At 48.7% G+C, this 15,682-nt stretch overlaps 2 protein-coding genes across 5 annotated transcripts; one reads left to right on the forward strand and one right to left on the reverse strand.

Moving 5' to 3' along the window:
- Positions 1 to 3,482: 3,482 nt before the first annotated feature.
- Positions 3,483 to 5,120, forward strand: ndufb2 (NADH:ubiquinone oxidoreductase subunit B2). Of its 3 annotated transcripts, none has more exons than XM_086022239.1 (6): positions 3,483 to 3,846; positions 3,943 to 3,974; positions 4,273 to 4,520; positions 4,665 to 4,809; positions 4,897 to 4,972; positions 5,042 to 5,120. In XM_086022239.1, the coding sequence occupies exons 3-5, from the start codon at positions 4,435 to 4,437 to the stop codon at positions 4,969 to 4,971; spliced, it is 306 nt and encodes a 101-aa protein (XP_085878365.1). In that variant the 5' UTR covers positions 3,483 to 3,846; positions 3,943 to 3,974; positions 4,273 to 4,434; the 3' UTR covers position 4,972; positions 5,042 to 5,120. The 3 variants fall into 3 exon arrangements, with proteins under 3 accessions (XP_085878365.1, XP_085878366.1, XP_085878364.1); XM_086022240.1 differs by having other exon boundaries at positions 3,483 to 3,841; XM_086022238.1 differs by having other exon boundaries at positions 3,483 to 3,974.
- A 32-nt stretch (positions 5,121 to 5,152) lies between these two features.
- On the reverse strand, positions 5,153 to 14,886 carry kdm7aa (lysine (K)-specific demethylase 7Aa). Of its 2 annotated transcripts, none has more exons than XM_086022236.1 (18): positions 14,718 to 14,886; positions 11,405 to 11,490; positions 11,199 to 11,316; positions 10,958 to 11,118; positions 10,086 to 10,227; positions 9,815 to 10,001; positions 9,572 to 9,734; positions 9,264 to 9,351; positions 9,096 to 9,202; positions 8,909 to 9,000; positions 8,739 to 8,825; positions 8,344 to 8,610; positions 8,132 to 8,262; positions 7,757 to 7,887; positions 7,578 to 7,669; positions 7,363 to 7,475; positions 6,951 to 7,285; positions 5,153 to 6,503 (listed from the first exon to the last, which is right to left on the reverse strand). In XM_086022236.1, exons 1-18 carry the CDS (start codon positions 14,813 to 14,815, stop codon positions 6,415 to 6,417), a joined length of 2,487 nt encoding a protein of 828 aa, XP_085878362.1. In that variant the 5' UTR covers positions 14,816 to 14,886; the 3' UTR covers positions 5,153 to 6,414. The 2 variants fall into 2 exon arrangements, with proteins under 2 accessions (XP_085878362.1, XP_085878361.1); XM_086022235.1 differs by having other exon boundaries at positions 7,578 to 7,672.
- Between the last annotated feature and the right edge of the window lie 796 nt (positions 14,887 to 15,682).

A 15,682-nucleotide genomic window follows, 5' to 3' on the forward strand; every position in this document is an offset into this window, starting at 1 on the left:
CCGATGCGCGCGCACGCCGGTTTTTACTCTCGGGCGGCAGTTTCTCTTTGATTTTCATAACGAAATTAATTTTTCAACTTAGTGCAACTATTTTATAATCAGATGAGAAATTAATGTCGTATACACGCAGTTTGTCTTTCTTTTATGTGGTCGCAATTATAGAAACCATTATTACTATACAAAAAACACAATGTAACAGCGTGCAACTGTGACATGACAATCTGTATTTATTTTAAAACATGACAAAATCATAACAAATGAAATCATTTTTTTGCCAGTCAAACTTGGCTTGTTCTGACCAGCCAATTAGGGGACGGAACATTTTTGACATCATTGTAGGCAACCTGTGTCCCTGTGAGGACACATTTGAAATCTGATTTAGTTCAAGAAACAGTCCCATTGCTAATAGTGTAACAGTTTGATTTACAATGACTAGCGCCATTGATTCCGAAGGCCCAGGGCGGATTACAACAACATGGCATGAAATCGGATTGGACAAAAAAAAGGTAACATCCATGTACAGTAATAAAAGCAGTGCAGCTAATAGAACTACCGCCAAATAAAAAAAACTATAGTCTCGTCATTACAATAATACGCCCCACCATACTGTTGGGAATACATGAATCCAAATTCGAATTTAGATTGTAAAATCACTTCTTCTGAGGGTGTTTAGGCCAGTAGAGAAAGCCCTGACGCCCTGCCACTTTTTTCTCCTTGTAGTGATTAGTATTTATTGACAATATGTTGGACGCCTGGATGAAGAGCAGCAGTGCCAAAATCCCTAACCCAAGGCAGCAAGACAGCTCAGCTCTTATGTAAGCCTTTGCACAAGAGCGTTTTTAAATTGGGGGGGGGGGGGGGGTAAAGTAGGTGCACATTAGTTTGTTTTTTTCTGAAAAAAATGTAGAACTAGAATAACAGACAAAAATGAACATTGAATACAATCTTTTATGTGGTCAAATTGCTGTCCTTTAACATTTACACATTCCCGGGGTCAAGCTTGTACACCCAAGCACACTTGACTCAGACGTCTTGATTGTGCCAATGTCTTGGAATTCACGCGTCATCAACAGTGTGTGGTTTTCTTGATATACTTAATATTTTACAATATCCCAAAGGAAGTGTGGTGGTAATTCACTGTGACCCTAATGAGAATAGATATTGTTGAACATATTCAGCAACAAACACCCCAAAGCGGTGACTATGTTGTTCTTTAATTTATACACTTGCATAAACTGGCGCGCACGGTGCATCATATGGGATGTGAAGTATACAACATGTATGTTACGTTGCGCCAAACCTCTGTAGAATTCCCTTTGACATCACAACGTTGGCGAGGATGTCCTCATCGTTTCCATGCAGCGCACTCCTCTCATACCCTCCCCCACAACTAAAGCGCAGATCCTCACGCATGCGCACTCGCCTCACCGCATCGGCTGCTTTTCAGAGGCGCAGCAAAGCAGAGCCCTTTTCTTTTCTTCTTTTTTTTTTTTTGCATTCCTTCCTCTTTAGCCCGACGCAAAGTTGACCGAGGAGCGACTTAAAAAGTCGGCTGCGTCAAGGCGGAGGTGCTCAGGGAGGACAGCGATCAAGTGGAGGATAAAACTTGTGAATGAACCGTCGCGTGTTTTTTTTTTCACGACGACTTAACGATGATGGCGTATTAATGACAGTAATTCAACATGAGTCCAAGTAAAAACATGGAGTTTTTTTGTTATTGTTGTTGAAGGGTATGTGTGTGAAGCAATTTGATTGCGATGACATCATACGGTTAGTATTTAGTGGGCGGGCTCTGAGCTGTGAGGGGAGAGGGGCGCAGCCGGAGAGCCATCCCGGCGCCATTAGCTACAAATGTCGCAACGGCGCACATCGACAACAAACTCTTCCCTTTTAGGCTTCTTGTGAACAAGTCGACCCCACTACGTTTTATTTGCGTATAACGGGAATTGGATTAGCCGCATCGAGCGTCTAAAGAGGATATTTCCCATGTTCTTTTCATTCGCGTCCGGTCGTCGACGAAAAACAAGATGGCGCTGAGGTCTTGTTTGAGTGCGGAGCTCGTGCACGGCTGGGCGGAGGCGTGGGCATGCGCACTGGCGACCTACTGGCTCTTATTTCCTGTTTAGTGCTCGTGCAAAGACAAACATTCATGATTCCTATTACAGTACTTTTCCACGCTCATTAGGAGCTTTTAAAGTCCCAGTTTGCCTTTTCTATTTCACTTGGAGAGCACAATTTAAGACGGTATTCCGTGGTATGAATACATAAAACACCGGAGCAACCATTATTTTTGTATTATGGCCAACGAACAAAAAACTACAGTTACGTATACAATACATTACAAGTTTATGTAAACGGGACACAAGCAGAAAGTCCCCAGCATGTAATAAACATTTGCCCCATGACCCCATCTAGTGGACAAAAAGGAGTACATATTGACGTTTCCCCAATCGGGCACAAGTATTGACTGATAATACATCAGGTTCAATGTTACTGGAACAATTCCTTCTTAAAATGGTATAAAATTCAGCTGAAGCTTTCATACCTTCAGTTGAATGCCATACTGTATATTAATAAGAGCATGCCGTTAATGTATGGCACTTCATTCCACATCTAGATAAGATATAATACGGAACTTGCACTAAGAAAGTAGCCAATTCCTTCCGCGTACTTGGCTATTTTGAGTTGTATGTATTCTGTTTCACATTTCACAACCCTTATTGGGCTCCCTCTACTGCTCTGTAAAAAAAAAAAAAAAAAAAAAAAAAAAATCACTGCCTAAGTACGGTTCAGTTGCGTTTACTTTCAAATAAGTTTGCATTTAATCTTTAAAGACTGCTTATCTCTAAACTTAAGGGAGTTTTTTTTAGGTGCAATACATTTGAATTGACTCAAATGTTTTTCCCTACAGTTAAGCACAATTAAAATGTTCAAACTGCATAATGTTACACTGGCTTAAAATAATATTAAAAGCTAGAATTTTCTGTATGCCTTAGATATATGGATGATTAACAAAAAAATATACTGGTTTAGAAATGGCTATCAATCAATCTTTATTTCAGACTCAGAAGAGGTCCATAAAATAACAAAGAATAGGTGAAATAACTACAATCCATACAAGCATTCTCACAGAGATACACCCAACACTACTCCGCTCGGGTCTTACAAGAACACATATTTTGTGAGACTACAAGTCTCATTAAAAATGTAAATGCAAGCTTCATATGACAGCATTCAGTGTTGTTACATTGTTCTGCACAAACAGCAGACTAGCACTTGTCCAGCGAGGAACCTTCAAATGCAGCCTTAGAGCATCATTGTATGCAACCTGCTGCTAAGGATATAGGCTTAGAGCGATGTGTTATAAATCCGGCAGTTCCACATTCAGTGATTCCACCATGGATACTTCCTGAACTAGGAAGTGGAGTTAACTTTATTAAATAGGAGAGTGGGAAATGGGGAGGGGTATTGTGATGCAGGTGGAATAGATTATATATGCAGTTATGCTAATTATCCAAAAATATATACTGATGACAAATAACATGCACTTTAATCTGACTCTTAGAATGTATTTTCCCATGCCACGCAGAGCCGCAACAGAGAGGAAAGAGCCGCATGCGGTTGCCGACCCCTGGGTTAGAAAGGTCAATTGGTGTTCAGCCTGATTTCAGTAACAGCGGGATTATTGAAAATAATACTACAAAATCACAACAGGCCGCCTGGTAAACACATGGTAAAGTAATTAGTCAAACATTTGTACAGGTGTGAAAGCGTGCGCGTTTTACCAGTGAGCAGAGCTGGACGCCTCTTCCAACAGCAGCGCGTTGGCCTGAAAGACACGGTAACGTAAGCAAGCATTCTACTTTCCAATATTCAGCCTTCCAAGCGAGTGGCTTTGCAACCTGACTTTTCGGTCATCTTGTGGAAATGCGTGCGGAGCAGCAGCTGGACCAGGACGACGGGACCTGTTAGAGGTGAGAAAGAGAATGATTCCTCCGTTTGGCTCCACTTATTATAGGTTTCCGGTGATTACGTCACTTCCAGAAAAAAAAAAAACAGTTAAAAAATGTTCAATGTACTTAACACAGAAGCTAATAATAAAGAAAGTAGCTACAAAGTGAAAGTATGAAAGCGTGTGTGTTTTACCACTATGATACACAGATTAAGATTATGGACATGCGTACCAAATGTAAAATCCGGATTATATCTGATGTTTTGCATAATAGTCGCTAGAGGGCGCTGTGCATGTAAAAGACTGCTTTTCTCATTCAGCCAATCATCTCACGGTAACAAACGGGATACCTTCCCCTTGTCCAATCAGCGGCGTTGACGTTGGAGCACCCTTGTGTTGACAGGGGAAGGTGACACCGCGGCCTGATTCCGCCTTATTTCTAATTTTATAACGCATATGCTGTAAAATAGTTATTTGCCGTCATGTCTTCTTTCGGGAGGCTGTTTGGCGTCTTCCGCAGTGGCACTTGGCTCATCAGACGCGGTCCACAAAAGATAATGACGAGAAAGTAAGTGCGTCGCTAGCCTCTGATGCTACCATGCTAACGAGTCGTTCAAAGGAAGCCAAATCGCGCGATAACGTGTCCAACGTTGCATATCGGCGAAATTGAGTAGTTTACGGCCTTACCTGTGTGTGTGTGTTGGTATTGTAGAGCGGGCGGGGGACCCCATATCGAGCCGCAGTACAGGCAATATCCTCAACTCACCAAGAAGCAGAAGTTCGAGTCGGAGTTTATTAGCAGTGCCATGTGGTTCTGGATCCTCTGGCACCTGTGGCACGACTCGGATGCCGTCCTGGTAAGCGATGATACATCAGAGCAATCCCTTCATATGCCCCCTAGGAACTGTAACAAGTATGGCCTTGTGCTTTTCGTCCGGCTTCAGGGTCATTTTCCTTGGCCTGATGCTTCCCAGTGGACAGATGAGGAGCTTGGAATTCCAGCAGATGACGACGAATAAGGTGATTTAGCTCCCATTCAGAATTTGTGTTCATATTCATTGGTCTTACCTTGTTTTTTCCTCTCTGCAGCTCATCCGGAATGATGCCACCTTCACAAATATTCCCTAAAAGTTGTCAATGTACATACAATAAATCTCAGTTAACATTCTGTCATGCGTCATCAATAATGAGACTTTGCACTGTATTATTTTACTCATTTTATTTACACGCAATTTTTCGAAATGCAGAAACAAAAATGCATCAACAGTGTCTCAGTTTGCCAGTGTTTGAATCTCATTTGTTGTTGTTCAGAATGCAAGCAATCGGGGACCCAACACACTTGAACACAAATGCCAAAGCTAGAGAGGAAAAAAAAAAAAAAACTGCGTCGGATTAACAAACCCCGCCCACGGACAGGAAGGAAGGCGGCTACGTGAACAACTACAAACACGAGGGTTGTGTGCGCGTCAACCTGAGCAGAGCTTAAAGCTACTTGGCATCTTTTTAGGATGACCCCATAACACTGAGCAGTGCGTTTTCAAAGAGGGCAAAGCGCAGGAAGCGGAAACAAAAACCCAAAAAGGTGAGAACGTCCGCGTCCGCATTTGTGACGTGGCTGGTGCTTTTATCAAAGATTCTGTTCATGGCATCATTCCCTGAGAGTCAACAACTGCGAAAATCAGCACTATTTCGAGCTCCTCGCAACCTCCCAGCACCACAGTGGCTCAGAATACTAAGTTGCGTGAGTGGATTGAGGATTTGAAAACACGGAAAGAGCAGACCCGTCTAGTCGCACACGGCCCAGGAAAACAAAATTTAAAAGAAACACTGGCTACACGCAGAATAAGAATTGATAGTTAGTAAATCAGCTGCAACACAACAAGATGACGAGCACACCAACGCAAACACGCCACATTTACAGAAAACCAGGGAAAGAAACTCCAAAATATAATAAAATTGTATCTCTTCATTAATAAATACATCATAATTAAAAAAAAAAAAAAATCACAGATAAAAGGAGAAATAAATTAAGCAGAATATCCATGAGCTTGTTTTTCTTTAGAAAGATTCCTATTCAAACCAACGGGACAGCGATAAGCTTGTAGAAAAAGCGGAGAAAAAGAGTGGAAATGGGGGGGAAAGCTGCTGCCCTTTGAGTTCTTTATTGCTGGTGAGTCTTACAAAGCATGAGCACCATTTTCTAAATCTGCCGCCCCCAAAAAAAAAAAAAAGTCAAAAGTTGTTTGGTAAACCTCATTGTCGTCCTCCATTTTAATGCCCGCAGTCACTCCCTTCCTCATCCACGATTTTGTTTCATCGTTAGTGTGCTTTTAGTAAAGTGGTGCATGACCCTTTGTCGTCTGTCCTCTTCACATCGTCTCAATTCCAACAAGCACAAAAGTGTCCAAATATTTTTTTTTTTTAATTGTCTGGAATAAAAAAAAAAAACTTTTTTTTTCCCTTCAGACAAAAACGCGACTGTGTCTGTTGATTTTCAAAATCTTGCCCAGTCTCTGCTTGGCGGTGGCCATTCCTTTTTTGGGACGCTTGCCTGAAAACAAAGTAGAAAAAAAAAATAAAGTTGAAAATATGAGAGCGTCTGTGCCATTTCACATCGCGCTCGCGGACTTTTGTTATTAACATTGTTTGGTTGAACATTTTGGAATTGAACTATACAAATGCTTAATTTTCCCATTTTTGTATGTGCTGCTGCTCTGTATGTAAACTTCAATATTTTCAATTGGTCACACTGGCATTTCACATCGTATGTCAGCATTGAGCTAGCAGAATTTCAAGCCCTGCTTCGAACAGTCGCAAGCCATTGATGCATCCCTAAAGAGGCTTATAATGCGCTGTAGTTACCAACAGATGACAACAGATGGCAGCAAAGGACTGCTTTGGACTAAATGAACCTACTTAATTCACTTGAGCACCAAAGGATAGATAAAAATAAGTGAAATTAAAAAGCCAAAGCACGGATATAAAATGCTCGTCAAACCTTTCGTGGCTTGATTGCTGACAGGCGGGGGGTTGGGGGCGTGCCTCTTGGAGGGGTGCAGGGGCGGCGACATGTCGGGGTCACAGTACTGGTAGTCGTGCTCCGGGCTGGGCAGGCCCCGATTGTCCCAGGCCTCGCTGCTGTTGCCCTGGCTGTCCATGGGGCTGGCGTCGCCCTGCTGGCGGGGCGCCGGGCCCCGCTCCCCCGCGGGGCCGGAGGACCACCAGAGCTCCTGGGGGGAGGTCGCCTTCTCCGGCTTGGCCGGGCACAGCAGGCCGGCCATGGACAACATCCCCTGAATGGCTTCTTCCGTGCTGGGTGAGGTAGGACGTTCTCTGCTCAACCACAAAACGCCGTCGTTTACCTGCAGCGACGCCCAAATGTGGACATCCTTCCCGTGCGGGCTTCTTACCGTTTGAGTGGTTTCTGGCGAGATTGGTCCAGCTCGATGGTGTGTCCTTTCTGCCTTTGCTCGTCTTCCTCGGAGTCGTCGTCGGAAGAGGAGGACAGCGGCGACGCTTTGCGCTAACGACACAAAATACGTTGACATTCGCCGTGAGCTCTTTCGTCCTTTCGGTGCCAGCGCGCAAAAACAAAATAGCGGGCAAATGTTTGCTAAGTACGTACCTGCGTGGGGGCGTCGCTGTCCGAATCCGCGTCTGACGCGCACGAGTCTCCCGACGCTTCTTCCCTGAGTTCGGTCTTCACTCTCTCCACACCTGCTGCGCCACAAAAAACAAAAAGTGTCAAGATGCAAAATCACAGACGGAAATGTGAGATGATGACTCGGCATTAATGTGCCCGACCAATAAGTTTGTGGGCGTCGGCGTGCGGCCCTCGGCTGATCCGGTCCGACTTGACGTCGGCGCCCTTGTTGGCGGCGGCGTGACTCTCGGACTCCATTTTGATCGGGCACGCCACGGGCCGCCTCATATCCCTGAATAGTAATAGAGGTGAGTAAAACAAAACGGCCAAAAGTCCAAACATAGTAACCTCTAATGCAGAAACTCATGTAGGATGCTAACTGCTAACATGCTAAATCCAAGACCTGCTTGTTTACACACTTCTTCGAATGAATCATTTTTATGAATGAAATCGAAATCAAATCCTGATTTGTGTCCTCATCTTTTTTTTCAGCACTTCACTGTATCCGACTTGGTTGCAGGTGGACGAATTCTGACCGTATGATCCTGCCGTTGACCAGCATGAGTCTGAGGTGGTTCTCCTCCAGCGATTCTGCGGCGGCGGCGGCGGCCGAGGCCGTCGAGGCCTTGTTGAGCTTCCCGCGAACCTTGGCGCAGAATGCCGGATCCTGCCGAGCGCAAACCGCACGTCAGAGCGGCCCCGTCGGGGGAGGGGCGGGGGCTAAATAATTAGCGTCTTCCTCCCTCACCTCCTCCAGCGGGCCCACCTCCAGCCTCCTCAGCACCTCCCTGGTGTGTCTCTCCAGGATGTCCAGGTTGGACGGCGTCCGGGGCGCTTGGCGCTGCTGCTCGCGCAGGCGGCGGGCGGCGCGCCGGGCCTGCCGCGCTTGGCACAGACGCTCCAGGGTGGCGCGAGTGGACGGGCAGCCGTTGGACCCGCCGCCTCCGCAGACGCTTCCCTGAGATTTCAGCGGCTTGACGCCAAGGGCGCCGCCGCCTCCGCTGCTCGGTTCCTCCTGGGGAGCGAGACGTACTTTGAGAGGCGGCGTCAACTTCTCGGTTAAGCTGTCGTAATCGTCCCCACTCTTTGCAGAGGATAAAGAATACGCGCCTGTGAGTATTGCTCTATTGTCTTCATCCTTACCTCCAGGTGTCGTATTTCCTTGGTGAGCTCCTTGATGAGATGATTGGGCCTGATGTTGTCAGGGACCTCGCTGTTGGGCTGAGTCACCTGGAGACCCCGTCAAGGCGGGAAACGATTAAAAAAAAAAAAAAAAAAAAAACATGTGACGGGCTACGGTGGCGAGAACTCACCTCTCTCTTCAACCAGGTCTTGAGTGCACAGATTAAGGCCTTCACGCCCTCCGTGAGGTACGTCGGCGGTGGACACGTGTCTTCTCGGAGCTCTGGCGGCGGACAAACCAAAAGGGAAAAAAAACCAAAACGATGAATTCCTTGGTTGAAGTGCTTTTACCGCACCGAATGCTATTTTCCAATTCACCTTTGAGCGTTTCCAGAAGATTCTTGGCCACATACCAACAGATGGCCTCAAAGTAGGGGAACTTGAAGAGGTCGGGCGTTTTCAGCCGACGCTCCATTTCGTAACACCTGGCCCACAAAATGAGTCACTGCTCCCATCGCGGGCCACTTTCAAAAGGTGCGCTCCTACCTGAGCTGCATGCCAATGTTGAGGTTGTGCAGGAAGTTGCCGCCGAACGCCATGCAATCCTGAGAGGTGAGGACGGCGTGGATCCAGCCTGCAGGGGGCGCCACAGCATGAAGACGCATGTTATCTTATCCAAACAATGGCGAGAACTGCTTCTTTTTTTTTTTTTTTTTTTTAACAACTCTACGTGAGCGAAAGCAGATTCGAGTGGGGGTTGCCGACCCGCTGACCCCTCCCTCCTACTTAGTTCCAAACCCCCAAAGCGAGCCAAATTAGCAAATTTGAGTGACGCGGTTGCGCAACACGCGTACCTGTGGGGATGAGCAGCGTGGTTCCCTGCGGCACCACGCACTTGTAACACTTGTCCACTTTGTCCCCGAAGAAGACTTCGCTCTGATTGGGCGAGGAGCTCCAGGCCTCGTACAGCGCCAGGTTGGCGGGCGTGGGCCTGATCAGGTAGAAGATCTTCTCGCCCTGAGCGACAGCGCGACGGCGCGACGTTCATTTCCCGCTTTGTGGCGCCCGCGCCCGCACCGCACCGGCGTCCCACTCACCCAGAGGACGTGGTACCACACGGACGTGCCGCCGAAGTCGATGTGGAAGTCGGTGTAGCTGTCCTTGACGCCCATCAGGCAGTACTTCTGCACGAACGGCTTGGGGAAAAACGAGTCGTCCGGCCAGTAGTTCTCCACCCACGACATCTTCTGAGCCACGTCGGGCACCTCCACCAGCTTGGACATCCTCCAGAGACAAAAAAAACAAAACAAAAACGCTGGTTTGACTGGGATAAAGCGACGGCGGTGCGTTGGCGAAGCGGGCGCTCACTTGCTGTCGGAGAACTCCAGGCTGATGAGGTTGAGCACCTTGGGCCGCTGCGGGTTGCTGAAATATTTGATGAATTGGCTGAGCTTCATCTTGGTGTCGGCCTGCCGCGCCACGTCGATCACGTCGATGACTTTGTCGCCGCCTGCGGTCAACGCCAGGCACCATTGAGAGGCGGGATTGGCCGTTTGCGCGCCGGGCGGCCATTTTTCTTTACGCCCCCGTGCAAAAACATCTGTGACGCTACAAATCGCAGCGGGGCGACACGGAGGGTTCTGCAGCTGCTTGCGCAACTTTCCCTCGCAGCGCACACCTTTTATTGCCCTGCCGCACTTTGCGCGCGCACGTGCAGCCCAGCTGGCCTGCGTCTTGATGACAGACAACAGCTGGAATGCCACAAAGACAAAAGCGCCTGAAAAGAGTCAGTCCAGACAGGCGCCTCGCTGAAAAAAAGTTCTTCAAAGACTCAAGCCACATCCACACACATTTAAAAAAAAAAAAAAAAAAAAAAAAATGTGAATTTTAGACTATCGAGTAATCCTCCACCATCCAGAAGTGCTCTCCAGTCTTGAAACATGCAATTTTAAAGACGTTTCTTTCCAAACTAAGAAACTAAACCTGTAGCCGCCACTTTCTGTAGGCGTAAAAAGCAGGATGACAACTGAACAAAAACCATAAAATAAGCATTCTTAAAGTAAAATAGCAGGGCTGCCAACATAAAGGGGGCGTGGCCGGCCAAGTCGTGTGCTTCGGAAGTGGAACGCGACACCCGAGTGTCTGCCGCTAACACCTGCCCTGAGCCTTCAAGGCCGGCGGGTTTACAAGGAGTAACGTGAACTTAACGACGTTAAGTTCGCTAGCAATCGACGTCTTACCCACGTACTGCTCCACGTCCCGCACGCCGAACGTGGGCGGCGGCAGCTTGAGGCCCAGGCCCTCCATCTCGGTGACGGCGATGGGGTGGCGGAAGCCCGAGCGCTCCAGGTACTTGGGCGTCACCTGCTGGCCGCGCATGCGCATCACCACCTCCTCGCAGCTGCAATATCGATTGATTTTTTTTTTTTTTTTACAGCGGCAGCCATTTTGAGAGCCTCCTTTTACCGGCCGGACGCGTACCTGGCGAAGGTCCTGCTCTGCAGCTCCCTGACGAAGACGGGGGTGCCGGCTTGCACCGGCTTGCCCCCGTCGTCGGGCTCCGTGTAATCGTGACGGTGCCAGTTGTTGCGCCTTTTCACTGGCAAAAAAAAAACATTCAAGCCAACATCCCTTTTTTTTTAATTTATTTATTTTTTTATTAACCAACGAAAAGCGGGTGCACTCACTCAGGGAGGGTCCGTGGAGGACGTCACAGTTGGGGCAGTGGTAAACGTCGATGTCAACGGCATGGTGCTCCTCCACATGCACGCAACTGCAAACCAAACACAGTCGGCAGTGAGCATTTTTGGGGGCGGCGGAGCGCACCGGGAGGCAGCATGTCCCCGCGTGACCTCAAACGGCTTCGGGCCGCCAGCTGCAAATCGCTGCTTGCCCCCGCTTGCCTCCCTCCGTGACTCGGCCTGCCGGCATTTTGATCGACGCAAAAATAGGATTAAGTCAGTCACTCTGTGCCGGCTTTAGCGGGTTCCCGTCGGAAGATGGAGGCTGGAGGGCCTGTGTGAATTTGCGACATTTGCACCGCACGCGGGCATGACGGCGTGTCCCGAAATGACTGGCGCCGAGGATCGGCGTGCTTCGAGGCCAGATGTGCTCGCTCCTCCCGCCCAGCAGCGCGTGACTTGGAAGGGATGCGTTCGCGGCGCTTGGCTGTCGTATCAGGCTCATGTTTCCGCCATGTGCTCGCTCGCAGGAAAGCATGACTCACTCTCTCACACACGCAGCCCCCCCTCTCTGTGTGCGCGACCTGGGCTGACTTTTGCGCCGCTCCCGAGCGTCACCCACGCCGGGAGAGAAAATTGGGCTGCGGAAGTGAGGGGGCGCAAGTATTTCCTGCCGCCCACGAGATGACGACGACGCCATCTAACGGGACGCGGCACAATGTTACTGATTGTCTCGCGATGTTATATGATCCATATTTATCTATTATTTCAAAGGACTCGATACCTTCCATGAACGACCCAGGTTAAACATGGCTCTCCAACACACGCAGATGTTAGTCTATAACATACTTCCTTGACACCAATTGCTGTGTTCCTGTTAGCCTGGGGATTTGGTGGCATCAAAACAACAGAAAACCTGTGATTCTGTATCGATGCTTAGACAAACCAAACGGACATGTTTGTTATTGTCGTGCCTTGGCGGAGGTCTGCTTGGCAAGCACAACGTTGCTTCCGAGCGGAGATGAGCGCCGGGCTTGGCCTGCGTCCACTTCCTGTCATCAGGGGCCCTCCTTCCCGTGTGGCGTATTCATTAGCCGGTGCTGTGAGAGGGCTTCATTGTCCTTGGCGCCGCACAAAAAGGCCGGAGGCGGGCACGGGCATTATTTTAAGCTCCGAACAAGCGCAAGGGGGGTGGGGGGGGGGGGTCGACGCCCACATTAGGGGGACCCGGACGAGGTTCACCGGGCCGGCCGGCTTCATCTGACCGCAGCGCCTGCCCCGCTAATGAACGTCAACGCAGCTTTTGAGAGCGGCTACCTGGCCGACGTGGAAACGGATGCTCCCAAGTGGCTCCACATCCGTCCACTTGGCGCAAACATAAACCGCTTGTCCGCGCGGGCCATCCGTCTTCCTTTAGTGCAGCCTCGCACCCTGGGCGTGACGTTGACAGATCACGCGGTGAACTTGGCTCCGTGTCACCGCCATCAATCACCACCTTGGTCCCGCCCCCCCCCCCCCCCCACGCCGAAATTAGCCAGCTAGCGCGCGACGGCGGCTTGAGGGGGTCTGAGGGTGGGCTCCCGTCTGAAGTTTGGCATCATTTCACTTTTAACAAATAAGATAAAAAGTGCATCAACTGGCACCCGTTGACACCCACGTCACTCGCGCCGGCTTTCAAAGCCAAAAACAGCCAATGACAGGAGTAAACATGACGACGACAGCACACATGAGGGCTAAGGGAGAACATCACAAATGTCTTTTGCAGTTTCATCGGCTCTTGATGATGGGAAACGGCGTCAAATGTCAAAGTTCCAACATTTCTCCCGCGTTGGCCCGCGCTCGCAGATTCGGCGGCCTCAAATTCCTTTGGCAGCTCTCTTCATGCCATTACACAATCGCTTCCGTCATTTCAAAGAAAATGCTTTGTTGTTTTCCCAAAGCGCTGCCATGGTGACACACCCACACACACACACACACACACACAAAGCAATCCAATGAGCACGATATGAGATCCTGACGCTAACGTGATGCAATTTTATGCCACACGGCCGGTTTAGGTGACCTCCACTCTTGAGACAAATTTTACAAGCTTGTGCCACTGAACTTGATCGTTGACACACACGCATAATGAAGTTGTGTAACAATGACTCACGGGAAGCTCTGATAACATCACAGGCACTCGACGTGACTAATACGCGTGGAAGCAGAAGTTGCTGAGAAATGCCCGACAAGAGGATGTGTAAGATGCTGGCTACTGCTAAATCAGCAACAGGAGAATTTGAATTTTAGCTTGAGCCTTATTTGATGTATATAGCATTCATGCAACTTGCCAAGAACAGAACAGTCAAAATGCAAATACAAAATGAAAACACACAAGGAGCTCTCCACCAACACACAAATTTACTACGCTCCGTCAGTGACTTTCCACAGGACTAAACTTTATTTAACCGGTTTAAAAAGTTGATTTTATTCATTAAAAACGCGAGAACTAACAAAGCGTGAGTCAACGTGGCACTGTTTTTACAAGTCAGTCCCAAAATGTGCTGTTGTTGAGGGGGTCTTCTCATCAGCAGTTCCAATTTCGGCCTCTGGGGGCCCCCTCGGCCATGTGCCTCAAAAGGGGGATTTAAATTTCTCAAGCTGTCAATCAAAAGCGCCACCATAATAACAAAGTCCTTGTTCTCAAACGTCGCCTTTCAAGTCACACGAGGGGCTCGAAACGCACCATCGTGAGCCCGATTGTTGCCAAAATGTGTCAATTTGGGTTCAAAACACGAATACGAGCGAGCCACGTTTAACAATGGAGGAAGTTGCTCGAGGAGCGTGCCAATGTAAATACGTTTCAAAGTACGCCGACATCGCCTTGAATAACCCGACTCCAGACGGTGGATCATTTGCATAATAGAAACAGATAAGGGAGAACAAGAACCGATTGCTTCGGAACGCAAACTCGCCGCCTTTGTACATGACGCCGAGCTTGACTGACAACAGCTCGACGACCCCCGAATTGGGAGAATAAAACTACTTGTCTCAAACATCTTCCTGGTCTTGAACCTTATCCAAAGGCGGGATTGTAAACAGGGGCACAATGCCGTTTCACTTGTGGCCCAATCCGACGACATCCGACGCGGTTTCAAGGAAAAGCGAGCCCACTTTCTTCGCTCAACTCGCGTCAATAGAGCATTTAAAGCCCCCGAAAGCTAAGCTAACTTAGCCACCGGTCCGCCGCTCGCAGAACCGTCGCCTTTCCCGGACAAACCCGGCATGTGTGTCCCCTCAAAGGGAGCTCGGCCGCGGGAGAACACCTTAGCCCACGTACCTGCCGTGGAACCAGTCCTTGCAGATGTCGCACTCGATCATAAACCGGCTCACGTCGTAGGGCTGCCGGCAGACACAGTACAGCGGGGTCGCCGCCATCTTGCTACTGTCCCTAAACAACGCAGGAATGATTGCGGGGCGGAGAGTCAAGTCCGGTGGCCGGAAATTGCCGAAGTGCAGCCGAGCGAACCCGAAGCAAGGCCGAAGGAGGCAACCGCTGCTGTGACGACATAAAGAAAAACGTTCGACTTTTTCCCACAGAGGAACGACGAGTTGCTGGCGGTATGACCTCATACGTGTATTAAAGAGCACTTTACAACATAATAGTAATTGCTTGATTGTTTGAACTTTATTTTGAGTTGAAGCGGTGTTGCCTCCGTTTATTGCAGGTTAAAGGCAGTGCGGAACAGGTGTGATTTGAATTTGAGGGGTCAGCAGCGTCACGGATGTTTTTCGGGAGTGAATTCCAAAGGGTAGGGGCGGAACGCTCTGTTACACCAGGTACGGTGTCTGGTTAAATGATCATTTCTTTCTAGAATTTTTGACAAGTACCTCTACCCGATTACGTCACCTCGGAGCGTGGCTGACATGCTCTACGTGCCTGTGCGGCAATTTGGGGTGGGGGTGGACCACCGCCGACCACCCTCAGGCCCTCAGCTTGATCGCACACGCCCCACTAAGCCCATCTGTGCAACCTTGCAAGCAAGCCTTGTACCCCCTCTAAAAGCACCCCAAAATAAAACTACAGTTAAATAAATGCCATGCGAACAAACGCAAGACTAGTTATTTAGTTTTACCTCCAAGTCTACGTTTGTATTTCCAGCTTGTTACAAGAAAAGTGACTTTGCTTTTAAAGGACAAATATCAACACGGACGTCACTCCTGCTTGGGAGCAGCGCCATCTCCTGGCCAAAGTGCGTAAACGCTGCACGTACAGTTGGGACGTCACGACGCAGTCCAAAACAA

This window comes from Filicampus tigris, chromosome 22 (assembly GCF_054856515.1).
Source record: "Filicampus tigris isolate MCC_2025a chromosome 22, RoL_Ftig_1.0, whole genome shotgun sequence".
In the NCBI taxonomy this organism is placed as follows: domain Eukaryota; kingdom Metazoa; phylum Chordata; class Actinopteri; order Syngnathiformes; family Syngnathidae; genus Filicampus; species Filicampus tigris.

Excerpts from the sequence above, each read along its gene's own strand:
- ndufb2 (XM_086022238.1), top strand. The coding sequence starts at position 4,435 with ATGTCTTCTTTCGGGAGGCTGTTTGGCGTCTTCCGCAGTGGCACTTGG. Across the intron at positions 4,521-4,664 it reads CAAAAGATAATGACGAGAAA|AGCGGGCGGGGGACCCCATA; the intron begins GTAAGTGCGTCG and ends TTGGTATTGTAG. Across the intron at positions 4,810-4,896 it reads ACGACTCGGATGCCGTCCTG|GGTCATTTTCCTTGGCCTGA; the intron begins GTAAGCGATGAT and ends GTCCGGCTTCAG.
- kdm7aa (XM_086022235.1), bottom strand. The coding sequence starts at position 14,815 with ATGGCGGCGACCCCGCTGTACTGTGTCTGCCGGCAGCCCTACGACGTG. Across the intron at positions 11,119-11,198 it reads CAGAGCAGGACCTTCGCCAG|CTGCGAGGAGGTGGTGATGC; the intron begins GTACGCGTCCGG and ends TCGATATTGCAG. Across the intron at positions 7,888-8,131 it reads GTCAACGGCAGGATCATACG|GGATATGAGGCGGCCCGTGG; the intron begins GTCAGAATTCGT and ends ATTACTATTCAG.